This window comes from Mycteria americana, unplaced genomic scaffold, assembly GCF_035582795.1.
Source record: "Mycteria americana isolate JAX WOST 10 ecotype Jacksonville Zoo and Gardens unplaced genomic scaffold, USCA_MyAme_1.0 Scaffold_129, whole genome shotgun sequence".
Classification (NCBI taxonomy): Eukaryota; Metazoa; Chordata; class Aves; order Ciconiiformes; family Ciconiidae; genus Mycteria; species Mycteria americana.
In genome coordinates this window covers 1-18,267 of record NW_027445469.1, presented here as the reverse complement: position 1 = coordinate 18,267, position 18,267 = coordinate 1, and the positions used below count along the sequence as shown (strand labels likewise).

Here is an 18,267-nt window from a genome sequence, read left to right as displayed (position 1 = left end):
GGCCTATAGGGGCTCTACAGGGGTCTATAGGGGCCTACGGGGGCTCTACAGGGGCCTATAGGGGCACAGGGGGGCCCTGCTGCTCGTGGGCTCTCCACAGGGTGTCTAGGGGGGCTCTGCAGGGGCTCTATAGGGGTCTATAGGGCTCTATAGGGGTCTCTGCTGCTCGCCGGGTCTCTGCAGCCTCGCCGCTTGCCGCCTCTCCATACTGTCCTGGCTCGCCGTGCCTATAGGGCCGCTCCAGGGCTCGTACGGGCTCTATAGCGTCTGCAGGGCGTCCGCAGCCCCGCCGGTCCTGTAGGGTCTCCATAGGGGCTCTCTGTTGGGGGTCTCCATAGGGGGTCTCGGTAGGGGCTCTCCATAGGGGCTCTCCGGCGGGGGTCTCCATAGGGGCTCTCCATAGGGGCTCTCCGTCGGGGCTCTCCGTGGGCCCTGCGCGGCGGCCGTAGGCTCCTGCCGGGGCTCGACCCCGTCCCGCGGGCGCGGGGCGATGGCGCAGGGGGGGCTGCAGGTGCTGGGGCTGGGGCTGGCGCTGGCGGGGTGGGGGGCGCTGGTGGTGGCCACGGTGCTGCCGCAGTGGCAGACGTCCTCCTTCGCCGGGGACAGCATCATCACCGCGGTGGCCACCTACCAGGGGCTGTGGATGGCCTGCGCTAGCCAGAGCACCGGCCAGCTCCAGTGCAAGACCTTCGACTCCATCCTCGCCCTGCCCGGTGAGGGGCTGGGGGGCCATGGGGGGCTGGGGGGCAACGGGGGGCAACGGGGGGCAACGGGGGCCGGGGGGGCCATGGGGGGGCTGGGGGGGCAACGGGGGCTGGGCCACCGCCCGTGCAAGAGCTGTGACCCCCTGCTGGCCCTGCCCGGCGGGTGGGGGGGAAATGGGGGGTCAGGAGGGGTCAGGGGGGGCTGGGGGTCGATGGGGTGCAGGGAGATCCCTGGGGGTGCAGCGGTTCGGGGGGGTCTCGGGGACGGGGAGGGGGGAGGTCAGGGACGGGGGTGCCGGGCCACGACACTGAGCCAGGGGGAACCCGGGGGTCCGGGAGCTGCCGCAGCGGGGGGGGTGCCCCCCCTCCCCCGAGCCCCTGCCCGGCCTGGGGGGTCCCGGCTGCCGGAGCCCAACAAGCGGCCAGGCCGGGGGGGAGGGGCACCTCCCGGGCGCTGGGCCCTCGGGGGGGGGGACGGGGGACGGGGGGGACCCCCGACTGCCACCGCCCGACCGCAGGGGCCATCGGGGTCGCCGGACGCCGGGTCCCCGGGGACGCCCGAGCGCCGGGGTCCTCCCGGCCCCGGGGACCCCCCGGAGGGGGCCCGGACACCTGCCCCCCCCCCCCCCCCCCCCCCCTCCCGCCTTGGGGACCCCCGGGCCCTCCCCGCCCCGGCCGGGGGCAGCGCGGCCGCCGCCTTCGGTTTCGCTGAAACTTCCCCTCCCGGGGGGGCCCTGAGTCACGGGCGGAAGCGGCCGTTGGGGCGCGGCGGGGCCCCCCCGCAGGGACGGGGACAAAGTCCCGCCCGTCCCGTCCCGTCCCCCCCCCGGGAGGGGAGCCCCGGTGCCCGGGCCACCGCCACGCGACCCACGGACCCCCCCCGGGGGCACCGGGCGCCCGGGGAACCCCCGCTTCCCCCCGCACCCCGGGCACCCGCCGGTGTCCCCCGCCACGCTGGCAGCGACCCAAGGCCGCGGTGCCAGGGCGGGCGCGGTCCCTGCCCCTGCCCGTCCCTGCCCGTCCCTGCCCGTGACGGGGCCAAAGTCCAAACCCGGTGACAGCCAGGGGCCGTAAAGCCCTCGCCCTGCCCCGCTCGGACCCCCGGGACCCCCTGCCCGGACCCCCGGGACCCCCTGTCCCACCTGGACCCCCGGGACGCCCCGCTCGGACCCCTGGGACCCCCTGCCCCACCCGGACCCCCGGGACCCCCTGCCTGGACCCCCAGGACCCCCTGCCCCACCTGGACCCCCAGGACACCCCGCTCGGACCCCTGGGACCCCCTGCCTGGACCCCCAGGACCCCCTGCCCCACCTGGACCCCCAGGACCCCCTGCCCGGACCCCCAGGACCCCCTGCCCCACCCGGACCCCTGGGAGCCCTGCCCGGACCCCCAGGACCCCCTGCCCCACCCGGACCCCCGGGACCCCCTGCCCGGACCCCCAGGACCCCCTGCCCCACCTGGACCCCCAGGACACCCCGCTCGGACCCCTGGGACCCCCTGTCCCACCTGGACCCCCGGGACCCCCTGCCCGGACCCCCAGGACCCCCTGCCCCACCCGGACCCCCGGGACCCCCCACTCGGACCCCTGGGACCCCCTGCCCCACCCGGACCCCCGGGACCCCCTGCCCAGACCCCCAGGACCCCCTGCCCGGACCCCCGGGACCCCTGCCCGTACCCCCAGGACACCCTGCCCCACCCGGACCCCTGGGACCCCGCACCCAGACCCCCAGGACCCCCTGCTCCACCTGGACCCCTGGGAAGCCCTGCTCGGACCCCTGGGACCCCCTGCCCCACCCGGACCCCCGGGACCCCCTGCCTGGACCCCCAGGACCCCTGGCCCCACCCGGACCCCCGGGACCCCCCGCTCGGACCCCCGGGACCCCTCTGGCTGAAGGCGGCAGGACGGGGGGCAGGTGCCGGTGGGGCAAGGGGGTCCGTGACCCCCGTGACCTCTCCGTGACCCCCGACCCCCCGCGACCCCCCAGGGTACGTGCAGGTGACGCGGGCGCTGATGGTGGTGTCGGGGGTCCTGGGCGTCCTGGCGCTGGGGCTGGCGGTGGCCGGGATGAAGTGCACCCGCTGCGGGGACGACGACCCCCGGCGCAAGGCCGGCACGGCGGCCGCGGGCGGCGGCCTCTTCCTCCTCTCCGGTGAGCGGGACCCCAACCCCCCCCCCGCATTTTGGGGTGCCCCCATCGGAGACCCCGCCTCCCCGTTCGGTGGTCCCTGTCCCGAGCTGGGGACCCCACACCCCGCTGTCGGGGGGGGGGCCTCTACCCGCTCCTGGGGACCCCCCCCCCAGCCCCGCCACCCCATTTCGGGGAGGGGGGCGTGGGGGGGCTGACGGGGTCCCCCCCCCAGGGCTGCTGGGGCTGGTCGCCTGCTCCTGGTACGGCCACCGCATCGTCACCAACTTCTACGACCCCACGGTCCCCGTCAACTCCAAGTGAGGGGGGCTCGGGGGGGCTGTGGAGGGCTCTGGGGGCTGGGGGGAGGGTTTGGGGGTGCAGGGGGGCTGGGAGGGGTTGGGGTTGAAGGGGGGTCTGGGGGGGGGGTCTGGGGGTGCAAAGGGGGGCTGTGGGGCAGGGCTGTGGGGCTGTGGGGGGGTTTGGGGGTGAAGGGGGGGGCTGTGGGGGGTTTGGGGGTGCAGGGGGGCTGTGGGGCGGTTTTGGGGGTGAAGGGGGGGGCTGTGGGGCTGTGGGGGGTTTGGGGGTGCAGGGAGGGCTGTGGGGCAGCTTGGGGGTGCAGGGGGGCTGTGGGGGGTTTGGGGGTCCCTCACCCCGTTTGCTCCCCCCAGGTACGAGTTCGGCACCGCCATCTTCGTGGGCTGGGCGGGGGCGGCCCTGGCCCTGCTGGGGGGGGCCATGCTGGCCTGCTCCTGCCCCCGGGGCCGCGGGAGGGGCCCGGCCTACCCCCGGGGCAAGGCCCCCGGCACCCAGCCCCCCAGCACCCGCGAGTACGTCTGAGGGGGCCCCAGCCCCGCTTCGGGGACCCCCGGGCCCCCACCCCCACTGCGGGGTCCGCGCCCACGCTCGGGAGGGTCTGGGGGTCCCGTCCCCCCGCCGGGACCCCAACCACTGTGGCCCCCCCCGCACTTGGGGGGCAGGGAGCCCCCAGATTTCGGGGTGCCCCCCCGGGGTCTCCGCGGGCTCCTCGCCAGCGGTTTTGTACGAAATACATTTTTTTGTGTGTTTTAACTTTTCCTGGCCGCGTTCGGTTCCTGTCCTCCCCCCCGACCGCGCCCGCCCTGCCCCGTCCCGTCCCGTCCCGTCCCGTCCCGTCCCAACATGGCGGCGCCCGTCGCCGTACGGTGGCGTCATCGGGAGGCGCCTTCCCGGACATGGCGGCGCTCGTCGCCGTACGGTGGCGTCATCGGGAGGCGCCGGGACGGCGATGCTGGAGGCGCTGGTGGCGGGCGGCGCGCAGGGGCTGGTCCTCGTGCGGGGTGCGGGGGGCTGGGGGGCGGGTTTGGGGGTCGGGGGGGCTGGGGGGTGCAGTGGGGCGGGTTTGGGGGTCGGGGGGGCTGGGGGGCGGGTTTTGGGGGTCAGGAGGTGCTGGGGGGGCTGGGGGGTGCAGTGGGGCGGGTTTGGGGGTCGGGGGGGGGCTGGGGGTGCTCTGGGGTGCAGTGGGGCGGGTTTGGGGGGCTGTGGGGCGGGTTTTGGGGGTCAGGAGGTGCTGGGGGGGCTGGGGGGTGCAGTGGGGCGGGTTTGGGGGACCGGGGGGGCTGTGGGGCGGGTTTGGGGGGCTGTGGGGCGGGTTTTGGGGGTCAGGAGATGCTGGGGGGTCTGTGGGGTGCAGTGGGGCAGGTTTGGGGCGCTGGGGGGGCTGGGGGGCTGGTTTGGGGGGGCCAGGGGCTGCCGAGGGGGTGGGGGTGGGGTGCGGCAGGTTGCAGCGGGGCTGTGGGGTGCAGCGGGGCTGGTTTGGGGGGGCTGTGGGGCTCTGGGATGCCATGGGGCTGGGGATGGGGGGGCTCTGGTGTGCAGTGGGGCTGGGGGGGGGGCTGTGGGAAGCCGTGGGGCCGGGTGTGGGTCGCCGCGGGGCTCAGCCGCGTCCCCCCCCCGCCAGACAGCACCGCCTGCGAGGGCCGCAGCCTCCTCCGGGCCTTCGCCAGCGCCGCCGTGCAGAGGTGGGGGGCCGGGGGGCGGCCGGGGTAGGGGGGCTGGGGGGCTCAGCCCCCCACCACTCACCCCCCACCCCTCAGGGCCGAGCGCGTCCTCGTCGTCCTCTTCGACGTCCCCCGGGAGCAGTTCGAGGCCGGGCTGAGCCCCTCGGTGAAGCAGCGGTGAGTGCGACCCCCGCCCAGCCCCCCATGGGGCACCCCACAGCCCCCCCCAGCACCTCTGTGGCCCCATGGCCCCCTCGTGGGCACCCCATGGACCCCCACAGCCCCCCCATGGCTCCCCACAGGCACCCCATGGGCACCCTATGGACCCCCACGACCCCCCAGAGATCCGCATAGCATCTCCGTGGCCCCACAGCCCCCCCATGGGGCACCCCATGGACCCCCATAGCCCCTCCCATGGCTCCCCACGGCCCCACAGGCACCCTATGGATCCCCACGACCCTTCAGAGACCCCCATAGCCCCCCATAGCACCTCCGTGGCCCCCCATGGCCCCACAGCCCCCCCCATGGAACGCCTCATGGACTCCCACAGCCCCCCCATGGCCCCCCAAGGGCACCCGTGGCCCCCCATAGCAGCTCCCTGGCCCCACAGCCCCAGTGCACCCCCGTGACCCCCCCGTACCCCCTACAGGCACCTATGGACACCCGTAGCATCCCCCCATACCTCCCGGGCCCCCCTGGCCCCCCTGACCCCCCCTCCGCAGGCTCCTGTACCGCGATGGCTTCACGGACCCCCTGGGCTGGAGCGGGCCGGACCCTGACCTGCGGGCAGGCGATTTCGGGGGGCTGCTGGGGGGGGGGCTCCCCCCGGGGGGGCCCCTGACGCTGGTGCTGGACTCGCTCAGCTGGCTGCTGCTGCGCCTGCCCCCCCCCCGCCTCTGCCAGGCGCTGGGGGCTCTGCTGGGGGGGCCCCCCAGCTCCGGTCAGGTCCTGGGGGACCCCGGGGGGGGCTGGGGGACTGGGGGGGCCCTGACACCGGGATGGGGGTGGGGAGCGCAGACAGCGGGGTCCCCATGGGGCTGGGGTGCGGGGGGGGCCCAGACACCGGGGGTCCCCATGGGGTTGGGGGGGGCACCCCTAGATTGGGGGGGGGTCCTGACATTGGGGTCCCCCCAGTTGGGGTGGGGGGGTGGGGAGCCCGGACTCTGGGGTCCCCATGGGGCTGGGGTGCGGGGGGGTCCCAATTGGGGTTTGGGGTGCGGGGGGGGCCCAGACACCGGGGGTCCCCATGGGGTTGGGGGGGCACCCCTAGATTGGGGGGGGGTGGTCCAGACATTGGGGTCCCCCCAGTTGGGGTGTGGGGTGCAGGGGGGGGGGAGCCCGGCCTCTGGGGTCCCCATAGGGCTGGGGTGCGGGGGGGTCCCAATTGGGGTTTGGGGCGTGGGGGGGCCCCGATGACACCGGGGGTCCCCATGGGGCTGGGCCAGAGGTGCCCCCCCCCCAGTTTGGGCTTGGGGTGCAGGGAGGGAGCCTGGACTCTGGGGTCCCCATAGGGCTGGGGCGCAGGGGGGTCCCCTGGGCTGTGCCCCCCCCCGGACACCCCTCTCCCCCCCCAGCCCGCCCCTCCCGCCTGCTGGCGCTGCTGCACGGGGACCTGCACCCCCCCGGGCTGCTGCGGGCGCTGGGGGCCCTGGCCAGCACCCAGCTCGTCCTGGGGGGGCCCCCCCCCAGCCCCGGCGCCCCCCGGCTCGCCAGCGTGCTCAGCCGCCCCCGCGGGGGGGGGACGGGCAGGCAGAAGGTGGGTGAGGGGGGGTGGGGGCACCCATGGGGTGATGGTGCCCCCGGCCCCCCCAAACCTCTCTCCCCCCTCCCCCCCCCCCCAGGACGAGAGCTTCACCCTCCTGCCCGACGGCTCCCTGCGCTCCCTGGGGGTGCCCCCCCCCGCGCCGGGGGGGGGGGAGGAGGAGGAGGAGGAGGGGGGGCGGCGGCGGCAAGGCACCCCCAGGGATTCGGGGGGCCGGGCCCCCCCCCTCACCTTCCGCCTGCGGCTGTCGGCGGCCGAGCGGGCGGCACGGGCGGCCGTGCCCCCCCCGTACCAGCTCAGCCCCCCCAGGTGAGGGGGGGACACGACCCCCACTCCCCCCGGCTCCCAGTCAGGACCAGTCTCCCCAGTAATCCCCCCCCCCTCCCCCCCCCCCCAGGAGGTCCACCCTCCTCCAGACGCCCGGGACCATCGTCTGCGCCCCGGAGCCCCCCGAGGACGAGGATCCCGAGGACCCCGACGACGACCTGGACGTGTGACCACCCCCCCCCTCCGGGATATTGTAGGACCTACATAAACCCCAGGGGTTACTGCAGGCCCTATGTAAGCGTCGGGACCCCAATAAAGCTGTTGCATCCCCCCACCCCCGTGTGGTCACTGGAAGGGTCCCCTGGGGGGGGACACCCCAATTCGGGGGGCTCGGGGGCCCGGGTCCCCCGGGGACGCCCCGGCTACGGGGAGGGGGGAATGGGGGACCCGGGGCAGGCGCTGGGAGGCGAGGCCACGCCCCTTGTTGGGGCCACGCCCCCTCGTTTGCATCGCACCCGCTCGCGGCCACGCCTCTTCCAGCGGCCACGCCCCCTCAGGGCTTTCCCCCTGCGCCCCGCCCCTTCATCCCTGGAGGCCGCGCCCGCTCCCCTCCGCGGTGATTCCCCGCCCCTCCATGGGTAGACCACGCCCCCCGTCGCCCGCGCAGGCGCCCCAGCCACCTCCCCTCGCGCCCGGCCTTGGCGCCGCGCCCGCGCCCCGGAAGTGCTCGGCCGGAAGTGACCCCGGCGGCGGCGAGAGCGGCGGGAGGGGCCGGGCGGGAGCGCGATGGCGGCGGCCGGGGGCGTCCGCCGGTAACGGCCGAGCTCGACCCACCCGCCGCGGCCGGGGACCGCCGGGGGCCCTTCCCCGGGACCGCCTCCCCCGCGTCTCCGGGGCCGCCGCGACTCCCGGGGCCGCCGCGACTCCCGGGGCCGCCTCCCCCGCGCCTCCGGCGCCGCCTTCCCCCGGGCCGGCGGCCGCAGCGGGGCCGAGGGTCCCGGGGCCGGCCTGGGGCTGGGGCCGCCGCCGCCCCCGGCGCGGGGGGCGCGAAGCTGGCGGAGCTGGGACGGGCGGGGGGCGGCGGCGGGGCCGGTGCCGGTGCCGGGATGATGCGGACCCAGTGCCTGCTGGGGCTCCGCACCTTCGTGGCCTTCGCCACCAAGCTCTGGAGCTTCCTCCTCTACATGCTGCGCCGGCAGGTCCGCACCGTGAGTACCGGGAGCGGGGGGCCGCACCGTGAGTACCGGCGGGGGGCGGGCACCGGCTGTACCGGGACCTCGGGGGGAGGGCAGACCCGGCTTTGGGGGTTCCCGGTCCCGCCGTCTTCCTCCGGGGGCTCCCCCATTCCTCCGGGCTGCGGGGCCGGTTGGGGGGTGGCGGGCTCTGTCCGTGCCTCAGTTTCCCCAGCGGGGCCCCCCCGTCCCTCCGGCTTGGGGGGGGCGTGGGGGGTCCCCTCCCGCGGGGGAAGGGGCTTCGGGGGCTCCTCCACGGCCCCAAACCGGGGGCACGCCGGGCGGCTGTGGCCCCCCCCCCCCGGGTCCGTGAGTGGGTTTGGGGGTGCGTGAGGGGGGACCCCGGGTCCGTGGGTGGGTTGGGGGTGCGTGAGGGGGGTGCGGGGGGGGCTGATGAGGAGCAGCAGGTGAGAGGTTTAATTTAGCCCGGGGGGGGGGGGACACGCTGGCCCCCCCGGGGCTCTGTGCCAGCGCCTGTGCCCGGCGGTGACAGCAGAGGGGACGCTGCCAGGAGACGGCGGCACGGCGGGGGCCTGGACGCCTGGGTTCTATTCTGGGCTTTGGGGGGGGAGGCCGGGACACCCCGTCACAGCCCGGCTGCTCTGCCCCACGGGGCTGGGGGGCTCCGGGGGCTGCGGCCCCGCTTTGGGGGTCCCCCGCGGCCGTGGCAGTCCCCGCCTCCCTCCCGGCAGGTGATCCAGTACCAGACGGTGCGATACGACGTCCTGCCCCTCTCCCCCGTCTCCCGCAACCGCCTCAGTAAGTCTGGGGGGGTCCCTGTGGGGTGGGGGGAGCCCCCAAACTGGGGGAGGGGGCTGTGGGGTGGAGCGAGGAGAGCCCCGAAACCGGGGGCGCTCTGAGGAGGAGGCAGAGAGACACGACGGGGGGGGGGGGGTAATGGGGACCTGCCCTGAGTGGGGAGGGTTTGGGGGGGCCCCCTGACACCCCGTTATGCCCCCAGACCAGGTGAAGAGGAAGATCCTCGTCTTGGACCTGGACGAGACCCTGATCCACTCCCACCACGACGGCGTGCTGCGGCCCACCGTGCGCCCGGGGACCCCCCCGGACTTCATCCTCAAGGTTGGGGGGGTGGGGGTCCCCAGGGGCAGAGTTTGGGGGTGCTGGGAGCAGAACCTGGGGGTTCCCAGACGAAGAGCTTGGGCGTGCAGGGGGGCAGAGTTTAGGGGCCCCAGGGGCAGAATCTGGGGGTCCTGGGGCAGAGTTTGGGGGTCCCAGGGGCTGGGGTGCAGCTGAGGCTCCCGGTGCCCGAGGCGGGGGTTCCCGCGGGCGTCGGGGTCCCGCTGACGCCCCCCCCCCCACCCGCCCCCACCCCCGCCAGGTCGTCATCGACAAACACCCCGTCCGGTTCTTCGTGCACAAGCGGCCCCACGTGGATTTCTTCCTGGAGGTGGTGAGTGCCTCCCCCTCCCCCCGCCCGGCCCCGGGGACCCCCCCAAGCCTCCCCCCCGCGCCCCCGCGATGCCGGCAGCCCCGGCGCTGACCCCCCCCCCGCAGGTGAGCCAGTGGTACGAGCTGGTGGTGTTCACGGCCAGCATGGAGATCTACGGCTGCGCCGTGGCCGACAAGCTGGACAACAACCGCAGCATCCTCAACCGCCGCTACTACCGCCAGGTGGGCGGGGCCGGGGGCGGGGCCGGGGGCAGGGGCGGGGCTAATGCAGGGTGGGCTGGGGGTGGAGCCACTGTGGTGGTGGGTGGGGCTAACACAGGGCTGGGTGGGGCTGCCTGGGGGTGGAGCTACTGTGGTGGGGGTGGGGCTAACAGGGCCAGCTGGGGGTGGGGCCACTGCGGTGGGGGGCGGGGCTAATGCAGGGCTGGGTGGGGCTGGCTGGGGGTGGAGCCACTGTATCAGGGGGCGGGGCTAATGCAGGGCTGGGGGGGCTGGCTGGGGTGGAGCCACTGTGGTGGGGGCGGGGCTAACACAAGGCTGGGTGGGGCTGCCTGGGGGTGGAGCTACTGCAGTGTGGGTGGGGCTAACAGGGCTGGATGGGGCTGCCTGGGGGTGGGGTCAGTGTGGGGGCGGGGCTACAGGAGGCAGAGCTCCCCCCCGGGGTTGTGGCCACTGTGTGGGCGGAGTCTTGCCCACCTGGGGGCGGGGCCAGTCGGGGGCGGGGCCTGACCGGCACACGCCCCCCAGCACTGCACGCTGGAGCTGGGCAGCTACATCAAGGACCTGTCGGTGGTGCACAGCGACCTCTCCAGCATCGTCATCCTCGACAACTCCCCCGGCGCCTACCGCAGCCACCCAGGTACGGCCCCGGGCAGCCCCAGGGACCCCCAGGGCCCCCCCGGACGCCCCCGGCCCCTCACCCCCTGCTCTGCCCCCAGATAATGCCATCCCCATCAAGTCCTGGTTCAGCGACCCCAGCGACACGGCCCTGCTCAACCTGCTGCCCATGCTGGATGCCTTGAGGTAAGAGAGGGGGGCACGGCGGGGTCTGGGGGCTCAGCACCCTGACGCTGGGGTCCTCGCCGGCTTGGGCGGGGGGGGGGGCAGAGAGCTGTTTTGGGGTCTCATCCCGCTCTGGCCCCCCCCCCCAGGTTCACAGCCGACGTCCGCTCCGTCCTGAGCCGCAACCTGCACCAGCACCGGCTGTGGTGACAGCAGCCCCACCCCCGCCCTGTCACCGTCACCCTGACCGCCGCAGGGACGGGGACCCCCCTGGGCCCCCCTGCGAGGGACAGAGCCAGCGCCGTGGGGACCCCCCCCACGAGGGACTGTGCCAGCGCCGTGGGGACCCCCCCGCACCCCCCCACGAGGGACGGACTCTGCGCCCCGGGGCGGGGGACGAAGCTTCTCCCCTCGGTGGCAGGGGGGAGCGGGAAGCCACGGGCCCGACTTCAGTGCTGGGGGGGGGCGTGGGGGCCACCCCCCCCCGGACAGACGGACGGACGGACAGACACGGACAGATGGGTGCTGCCGGCCCCGCCCTCTTGTTTTTAAAAGACCTTGGTCCCACCCGCGGCGTCTCCGCCCGTCTGTGCTTTGGGGCTCCCCCCGTGTCCCCCCGTCCCGACGGGGGCTGTGTTTGTGCGTCCCCCCCGCACCCCCCAGCCCTGGGTGGGCTCCCCCGGACACCGGGGACCCCCTGCGCCTCCCCCGGGGTCCCCCTGTGCCGTCGTCCCCCTCCCACGCGCGATGGTCCAGTCCCGTCCCATCCCCCCCTCCCGCGCCGTGGTTCCGTCCGCGTCCCAGTGCTGGCTCCGCCCCCTTCGTCCCTGGCCACGCCCCCTCCTGGCTGCGCCGGCGGCGGTCACGTGGCGCCACTGTTTACCTCGCGACCCCGCCCGCCACGTGACTCACCCCCCCTCCCGCGGGCGGGGTGACGTCAGTCACATGACGACCGCAGCACCGCCGCGGATCCCTCCGCGCCGCCACCGCCCGGTTCCTTCCGCTTCCCCACCGGTTCCCCTTCTCGTTACCGGGGCCCGTCCCGCTCCCGCCACCCCCCTCCCATGGCGCAACCGCCGTTAACGGGTCGGGGGGGCGTACGCCGTTTCCGTAGCGAAGCGGAGGCGAGCGCGGACCCTGCGCCGAGCGCGCATGCGCTACGCCATCAGCGCCGGCCCTACGCCGAGCGCGCAGGCGCTACGCCATCTGCGTGGTCCTTACGCCGAGTGCGCAGGCGCGGGCGCCCCGTTCTCCGTCGTCGCGGGGCGGCGGTCGCTACGCCGATTGCGTGCCGCGGGCGCGCGCGCTGCGCTGTTGGCGTGGCGGCGGGGGCGGGGCCGTATCCGTGCGCCGCGCACGCACCCTCCGGTCCCGGTCCCGGCCCGGTCCCGGTCCCGGCCCGGCCATGAAGTTCCTGTACAAGGAGGAGCACCCGTTCGAGAAGCGCCGCTGCGAGGGCGAGAAGATCCGGAAGAAGTACCCGGACCGCGTCCCGGTGAGCGCCGGGGACCCGCGGGGGACGCCCCCGGGACACCCCGGAACCCGCCGGGTCCGCCTGGGGAACCCCCGGGACCCCTGAGACCGCCCGGGTGCTGCCTGGGGACCCTCCCGGGCACCCTGGGGTCCCGCCGGGCCCCCTGAGAGCCCCTGGAACCCCTCGGGGCACCCTGGGACCCCCCGGAACCGCCCGGGGGGGTTCCCGGAACCGCCCCGGGACACCCCTGGGACCGCCCCGGGACCGCCTGGGGACCCCCTGGGGAACCCTGGGACCCCCAGGAACCGCCCCGGGACCCCTTGGAACCCCCTGGGGACCCCCCCGGAACTCTCCGGGACCCCCCGCTCCGAGGCACCCAGGCGTCCGGGCGCACCCCCCCCCCCCCCCCCCCCGCCGTGACAACCCCCGTTCTTTGCCCGGGGACCCAGGCGTTCGGGACCCCCGTGGCGACGCCTTCCCCCTCCCCTCCCGCCCCCCCCCCCCCCCCGCTTCCCCCCCCCCAAGGCTGAGCCGGGGGGGGTCTCTGCGGGGCCGCACCCCCCTGTGCCGGGGGGGCCCCCCGCACCCATCTCCCCCCCGCCCCCAGGTCATCGTGGAGAAGGCGCCGAAGGCCCGAATCGGGGACCTGGACAAGAAGAAGTACCTGGTGCCCTCGGACCTGACAGGTGGGGGCGGGGGGGCTGGGGGGCGGCCGGGGGGTGGTGGGTGCCTCGGCCCCCCCTCACCGTGCCCCCCCCGCAGTGGGCCAGTTCTACTTCCTGATCCGGAAGCGGATCCACCTGCGGGCGGAGGACGCGCTCTTCTTCTTCGTCAACAACGTCATCCCCCCCACCAGCGCCACCATGGGCCAGCTCTACCAGGTGGGGGGCACGGGGGGGGCTGCAGGGGACCCGGGGTGCGGGAGGGGGGAATGGGGGGGGGGGCGCCCCACGGACTCGGGTGGGGTCCCTGGGGTGCCCCGTGGGGCTGGGGGGTGGATATGGGTGCTGGGGCGTGCCCAGGAGCTCCGGGGTGGGGGAGGGCCGTGCCCAGGCCCCCCCTGACCCCCCCCTCCCCGTGCTCCCCCCCCCCCCCCCCCCCAGGAGCACCACGAGGAGGATTTCTTCCTGTACATCGCCTACAGCGACGAGAGCGTCTACGGGGCCTGAGCCCCCCCCGGCCCCTGCCCGCCGCCCCCCCCAGCCCCCCGCGGCCCCGCGGCCTCGGCCTCAATAAACGCGACGGAGCCGCCGAGCGCCTCGGGCCTCCTTTGTGCGGGGGGGGGGGGGGGGGATGGGGGGGGGCGGCGGATCGGGACTACAACTCCCGGCGTGCCCCGCGCCGGAAGCTGGGCGGTGCGCTGGGGAGCGGGGGCGGGGTTTGCGCATGCGCGGGGCGGGGAGGAGGCGGGGCCGAGCGGGCGGGGGCGGGGCGGGGCGGGGCGGGGGCGGTGCGGAGCGAGGCGGCACCGGACGGGAGCGACGGACGGAGCCGGGGCCCGACCCCGCCGTGGGGCCGCCGCCATGGCCGAGCCCGGCCCCGAAGGTACCGGCGCCGGGGGCACCGGGGGGGGCCGGGACCGGAGCAGCGGGGATGGGGGGGGGTCCCGGTACCGGGGGGAGGGGGAGCGCCGGCACCGGGGGGGGGGAGCGGGAGCGCCGGCACCGGGGGGACACGAGGGGGGAGCGGGAGCACCGGGAGTGCTGGCACCGGCGGGGAGGGGGGGAGCGGGGACACCGGGGGTGGGTCGGCACCGGGGGACCGGGAGCGCCGGGAGACGGGGGGGGGGAGCGGGAGCACCGGTACCGGGGGCGGGGGGCACGAGGGGGGAAGCTGGAGTGCCGGTACCGGGGGAATCGGAGCACCGGCGGGGGCTGGAGCAGCGAGAGTGCTGGGGAGGGGGAGGGCGCCGGAGCGTCGGTACCGGGGGGGGGGGTGGAGCACCGGGAGTACTGCTGGCGGGGGGGTACTGGGGGGGGAACCGGAACACCGCGGAGAACTGGAGCACCGGGAGTGCCGTTACGGGGGGGGGAGGGGGTTTCCCGGAGGAAAGCGTGGCCGGGAGCGGCGTCCCGTGACCGGGCGGCGGGGGGGTACCGGGACCTGGGGGGGGGCTGTGGAGCACCGGGACCGGCGGCGGGGACTCGGGGCGCACACCAGCGGGGGGAGGGGAACCGGAGCGTGCCCGGGGGGGGGCGGCGGGGGAGGGGAACTGGGGGGGGGGCGGGGGCGGCTCGGGGACCGGCGGGACCGGGAGGCGGCGGCAACGCGGGGGGGGAAACAACGGTCCCGGCACCGGGGCGGCCGCGCCCTGAGCTCCCGGTGCCGGGGGGCGCTTCCGGGGGGGCCGCTCCGGTACCTCCCCCTCCCCCCGGCCCCGGGGCTCGCGGTCCCGCCGGTCCCGCTGTGACCCCCCTCCCCCTCCACAGACCCGCTCCCGAGCCTGAAGGCGGAGACGCAGGTGAGGGGGGAGGGGGGCAGCGGCGGGGGGGGGGGGGGGACGGGACGGGGACGGACCGGGGATTACCGGGAGGAACCGGGAGGGGGATCCCCGTCTCCCGGGAGCCCCCCCGCCCCGGTAACCCGCGGCCGGGCAGGCGGGAGCGGCGCCCGGCTCCTCCCGCCGCGCCTTAACCCCCGCCGCGCCGCGGGGCCGGTAGCGGGAGGGGGGTAAGGGGGGAGGGGGGCGGTCCCGGTGCCGACGGCCCCCCCGGTGCCCGCAGCCCCCCGAGAAGCGCCGCCGCACGATCGAGGACTTCAACAAGTTCTGCAGCTTCGTCCTGGCCTACGCCGGGTACATCCCGGCGGCCGCCGAGGTGAGCCCCGGGGCGCGGCGGGGGGGACCGGGGGGGGGGGGGAACCGGGAGGCGCCGGAGGGGGGGGAGCGGCGGGCGCCGAGGGGGTCGCGGGGGGGACCCGGGGCCGGCGCTGCCCCCGCCCGCTGCCCCCCGGCCCCCCCCGCCCCGCCCGGGCCCGGCCACCGCCGCCCCGGGCCCATCGTGCCCCGGCGCCTACAGCTCCCGGCGTGCCCCGCGCCGCGCCCCGCCCCCGCGGGGGCTGCCGGGAGATGGAGGCTCCGCCTCCTCCCGGGACTACGAGTCCCGGCGAGCCCCGCGCGGTTTCGCTTCGCTTCGCCCCGCCCCGCCGCGGGGCATGCCGGGAGCTGGAGGCTTCGCGCCCCGCGGGACTACGAGTCCCGGCGTGCTTCGCGCGTCGCCGCCATTTTGGGGCGGGCGGCGCTGGTGGGCGATGGGAAATGGAGTCCGGCGGGGCCGGGGCAGCCCCGGGGTGGGGGGTGTGGAGCAGACCTTGAGGCGGGGAGATGAGGGGGTTCGGGGGGGCCCCTCGGTTGGGGGGGGGGGGGGGTCAGGGTTCAGCAAGATGGGGGGACAGGGGGCTGGGGTACCCCCAGGGTGGGGTGTTTGGGGACAGGGGGCTCGGGACCCCCCAGGCCAGCAGCCAGGTGGGCCCGCCCGGGGGGGCTCTGGGGCAGCCCCCAGAATGGGGGGGGGGCGGGGCGGGGCACCCCCAGGACCTTGGGGGCCGGGGGGCGGGGTGGGACGCCCCCGGGCCGGCAGCGAGGGGCGCCGGGGGGGGGCTTCGGGGGGAGGCGAGGGGCTCGCCGGGCCGGGGTCGTGGCCCCCCCTGACCCCCCCCTCGCCCCCAGGAGAGCGGCTGGCCGTCCTCGGGGCCCAGCTCCCCGCTGGGGCCGGGGCGGGCGGAGGGGGGGGAGGGCTGGGGCTCGGCCCCCGCCGCCCTGCGCACCATCGAGACCTTCGTCCGCAAGGCCAAGTCGTCCAAGAAGCGGGGGCTGGGGCGCCTGGCCCCCCCCGAGAGCGCCCTGCTCGACAAGATGCGGCTGAAGGACTCTCTCTTCGACCTGCCGCCCCCCCCCGGAGCCCCCCCCCGCGCCCCCCCCGGCGGCGGGAGCGGCGCAGCCGGCGGGGGGAACCGGGGGGGCCCCGGGGGGGCCGGGGGGAGCCCCGCGCCCGCATCAAGAAGAGCAAGAAGCGGCGGTGGAAGAAGGGGGAGCGGGAGGGGGCCAAGGCCTCCCCCAGCGAGACGGACTCGGAGGAGGAGGCGGCGTCGCCCCCGCCCCCCCCGCCGCCCCCCGAGGGGGGCACCGAGCCCCGGGAAGCGGGGGGGGGCAAACTGGGGGCGGGGGGGGGGAAGGAGGGCGGCAGCACCGAGACCAGCCGGGACGGGGACGGGGACGGCAGCTCCAGCGAGGGCGAGATGCGGGTGATGGACGAGGACATCATGGTGGAGTCGGGTGAGCGGGGGGCTGGGGGGAGACGATGTGGGGCTGGGGGGAGACGATGTGGGGCTGGGGGGAGTTGATGTGGGGCTGGGGGATCCCGCTGCGCCCCCCACCCCGCAGCCGTTGGGGGTCCCAAGTGTCTGGGTGCTCCCCAGCACCCCGTGCCCCCCCATTGCCCCCACGAGCCCTGGAGACCCCCCCCCGGGCCATAGCAGGCACAGTGATCCCAGGGACCCAGGGTGATGCAGGGACCCACGGTGATCCCAGGGACCTATGGTGATCCTGGGAGTGATCCCGGGGACCCATGGTGATCCCAGGGTGATCCCAGGGACCCAGGATGATGCAGGGAGCCACGGTGATCCCGGGAACCTACAGTGATCCCAGAGTGATCCAGGGTCCCACAGTGATCCCGGGGACCCACTGATCCCAGGGTGATCCCAGGGACCCACGGTGATCCAGGGACCCACAGTGATCCCATGGTGATCCAGGGAACCCAGGGTGATCCCGGGGACCCAGGGTGATCCCAGGGTGATCCCGGGGACCCACGGTGATCCAGGGACCCACGGTGATCCCAGGGTGATCCCGGGGACCCACAGCGATCTGGGGACCCACGGTGATCCAGGGACCCACGGTGATCCCAGGGTGATCCCGGGGACCCACGGTGATCCAGGGACCCACAGTGATCCCAGGCTGATCCAGGGAACCCACGGTGATCCCAGGGTGATCCAGGGACCCACGGTGATCCCAGGGTGATCCCGGGGACCCACGGTGATCCAGGGACCCACGGTGATCCCAGGGTGATCCCGGGGACCCACAGCGATCCGGGGACCCACGGTGATCCAGGGACCCACGGTGATCCCAGGGTGATCCCGGGGACCCACGGTGATCCAGGGACCCACAGTGATCCCAGTCTGATCCCGGGGACCCACAGCGATCCGGGGACCCACGGCGATCCCGGGCTCTCTTTTGGGGTCCCCCCCAGCACCCCGCCCCCCAGCCCCACGCCGGGCAGGCTGCCCCAGGGCCGCTTTGGGGTGCCCCCCCGTTGCGACCCCCCCGCCCCTCTCGTGCCCGCAGGCGACGACTCCTGGGACCTGATCACCTGCTACTGCCAGAAGCCCTTCGCGGGGCGGCCCATGATCGAGTGCAGCCAGTGCGGGACCTGGATCCACCTCTCCTGCGCCAAGGTCAAGAAGAACAACGTCCCCGACGTCTTCTACTGCCAGAAGTGCCGGGAGGGGGCCCGCCGCGCCCCCCCCGGCACCCCCCGCCCCGGGGGGGACCCCTAAGGCCCCCCGACCCGGGGGGGTGAGCGCCCCTCCGCCCCCGTCCCCGCGTCCCGGTGCCCGTGGGGGGGTGCTGGGGGGGGGGGAGGGGGGTCTCGGGGACGGGACGCGGGAGGGCTGGGGGGGGCCCTCGCCCCTGGGGCACGGGGAGGGGGGGGGGGGGGGCTTGGGGAGCCTCGTCCCCCGGGACGGTAGGGTTAGGGGGGGCTCGCCCCAGGCTGCGAGACTGGGGGACCCTCGCCCCCCCCCCCCCTCCCCGAGACAGGGGAGGTTTGACGGTCCCTTCCCCCCAGCACAGGGGGATTTGGGGGACCCTCACCCCAGAGCAGAGTAGATGGGGGGGACCCTCACCCCCCTCCCGGGACAGGGGAGGTTTGGGGGGGCCCTTATCCCGTGGGGGTCCTGGGACTCAGGAGGTTTGGGGGACCCCCGCCCCAGGACAGGGGGGGTTTGGGGGGACCCTTACCCCAGGCCATGAGGTTTGGGGGAGCCTCATGCGTGTCCCCCCCAGGATAGGGGGGGCTGGGGACTCTCACACACCCCCCCCCGGACAGAGGAGGTCTGGGGGGGACTCTCACCCACCCCCCCCCCGGGCAGGAGACGTTTGGGGGGACCCCACCCCCCTCGGGGTCCCGGGACTCAGGGGGTTTGGGGACCCTCACCCCAGGCCATGGGCAGCGGGGGGGGTCCTCGCCCCGGGAAGTTTTGGGGGACCCCCGCCCTAGGACACAGGTTGGGGCCCCCCCGGTGTACAGTCGGGCTGT

General features: G+C 76.5%; 5 protein-coding genes across 8 annotated transcripts; all 5 read left to right on the top strand.

Annotated features, from left to right (window-relative positions):
• Positions 1-490: 490 nt before the first annotated feature.
• CLDN7 (claudin 7) lies at positions 491-3,762 on the top strand. The gene is made up of 4 exons (XM_075489337.1): positions 491-713; positions 2,690-2,854; positions 3,066-3,150; positions 3,502-3,762. Exons 1-4 carry the CDS (start codon positions 491-493, stop codon positions 3,668-3,670), a joined length of 642 nt encoding a protein of 213 aa, XP_075345452.1. The 3' UTR covers positions 3,671-3,762.
• Positions 3,763-4,078: 316 nt separating this feature from the next.
• On the top strand, positions 4,079-7,172 carry ELP5 (elongator acetyltransferase complex subunit 5). 3 transcript variants are annotated; one of them, XM_075489317.1, is made up of 7 exons: positions 4,079-4,149; positions 4,770-4,830; positions 4,906-4,986; positions 5,532-5,749; positions 6,384-6,565; positions 6,651-6,880; positions 6,969-7,172. In XM_075489317.1, the coding sequence occupies exons 1-7, from the start codon at positions 4,098-4,100 to the stop codon at positions 7,066-7,068; spliced, it is 924 nt and encodes a 307-aa protein (XP_075345432.1). In that variant the 5' UTR covers positions 4,079-4,097; the 3' UTR covers positions 7,069-7,172. The 3 variants fall into 3 exon arrangements, with proteins under 3 accessions (XP_075345432.1, XP_075345434.1, XP_075345433.1); XM_075489319.1 differs by lacking the exon at positions 5,532-5,749; XM_075489318.1 differs by lacking the exon at positions 6,384-6,565.
• Positions 7,173-7,809: 637 nt separating this feature from the next.
• Positions 7,810-11,049, top strand: CTDNEP1 (CTD nuclear envelope phosphatase 1). Of its 2 annotated transcripts, none has more exons than XM_075489330.1 (8): positions 7,810-8,037; positions 8,763-8,829; positions 9,032-9,150; positions 9,410-9,481; positions 9,586-9,702; positions 10,228-10,339; positions 10,419-10,503; positions 10,632-11,049. In XM_075489330.1, exons 1-8 carry the CDS (start codon positions 7,945-7,947, stop codon positions 10,690-10,692), a joined length of 726 nt encoding a protein of 241 aa, XP_075345445.1. In that variant the 5' UTR covers positions 7,810-7,944; the 3' UTR covers positions 10,693-11,049. The 2 variants fall into 2 exon arrangements, with proteins under 2 accessions (XP_075345445.1, XP_075345444.1); XM_075489329.1 differs by having other exon boundaries at positions 7,810-8,046.
• Positions 11,050-11,725: 676 nt separating this feature from the next.
• GABARAP (GABA type A receptor-associated protein) lies at positions 11,726-13,210 on the top strand. Its single transcript, XM_075489327.1, has 4 exons — positions 11,726-11,977; positions 12,564-12,642; positions 12,719-12,837; positions 13,060-13,210. Exons 1-4 carry the CDS (start codon positions 11,888-11,890, stop codon positions 13,123-13,125), a joined length of 354 nt encoding a protein of 117 aa, XP_075345442.1. The 5' UTR covers positions 11,726-11,887; the 3' UTR covers positions 13,126-13,210.
• Positions 13,211-13,402: 192 nt separating this feature from the next.
• On the top strand, positions 13,403-17,624 carry PHF23 (PHD finger protein 23). The gene is given in 6 exon segments (XM_075489328.1): positions 13,403-13,501; positions 14,386-14,417; positions 14,680-14,772; positions 15,624-15,992; positions 15,995-16,229; positions 17,295-17,624. Coding segments are annotated over 6 exon segments (963 nt in total). The 5' UTR covers positions 13,403-13,479; the 3' UTR covers positions 17,507-17,624.
• Positions 17,625-18,267: the final 643 nt, after the last annotated feature.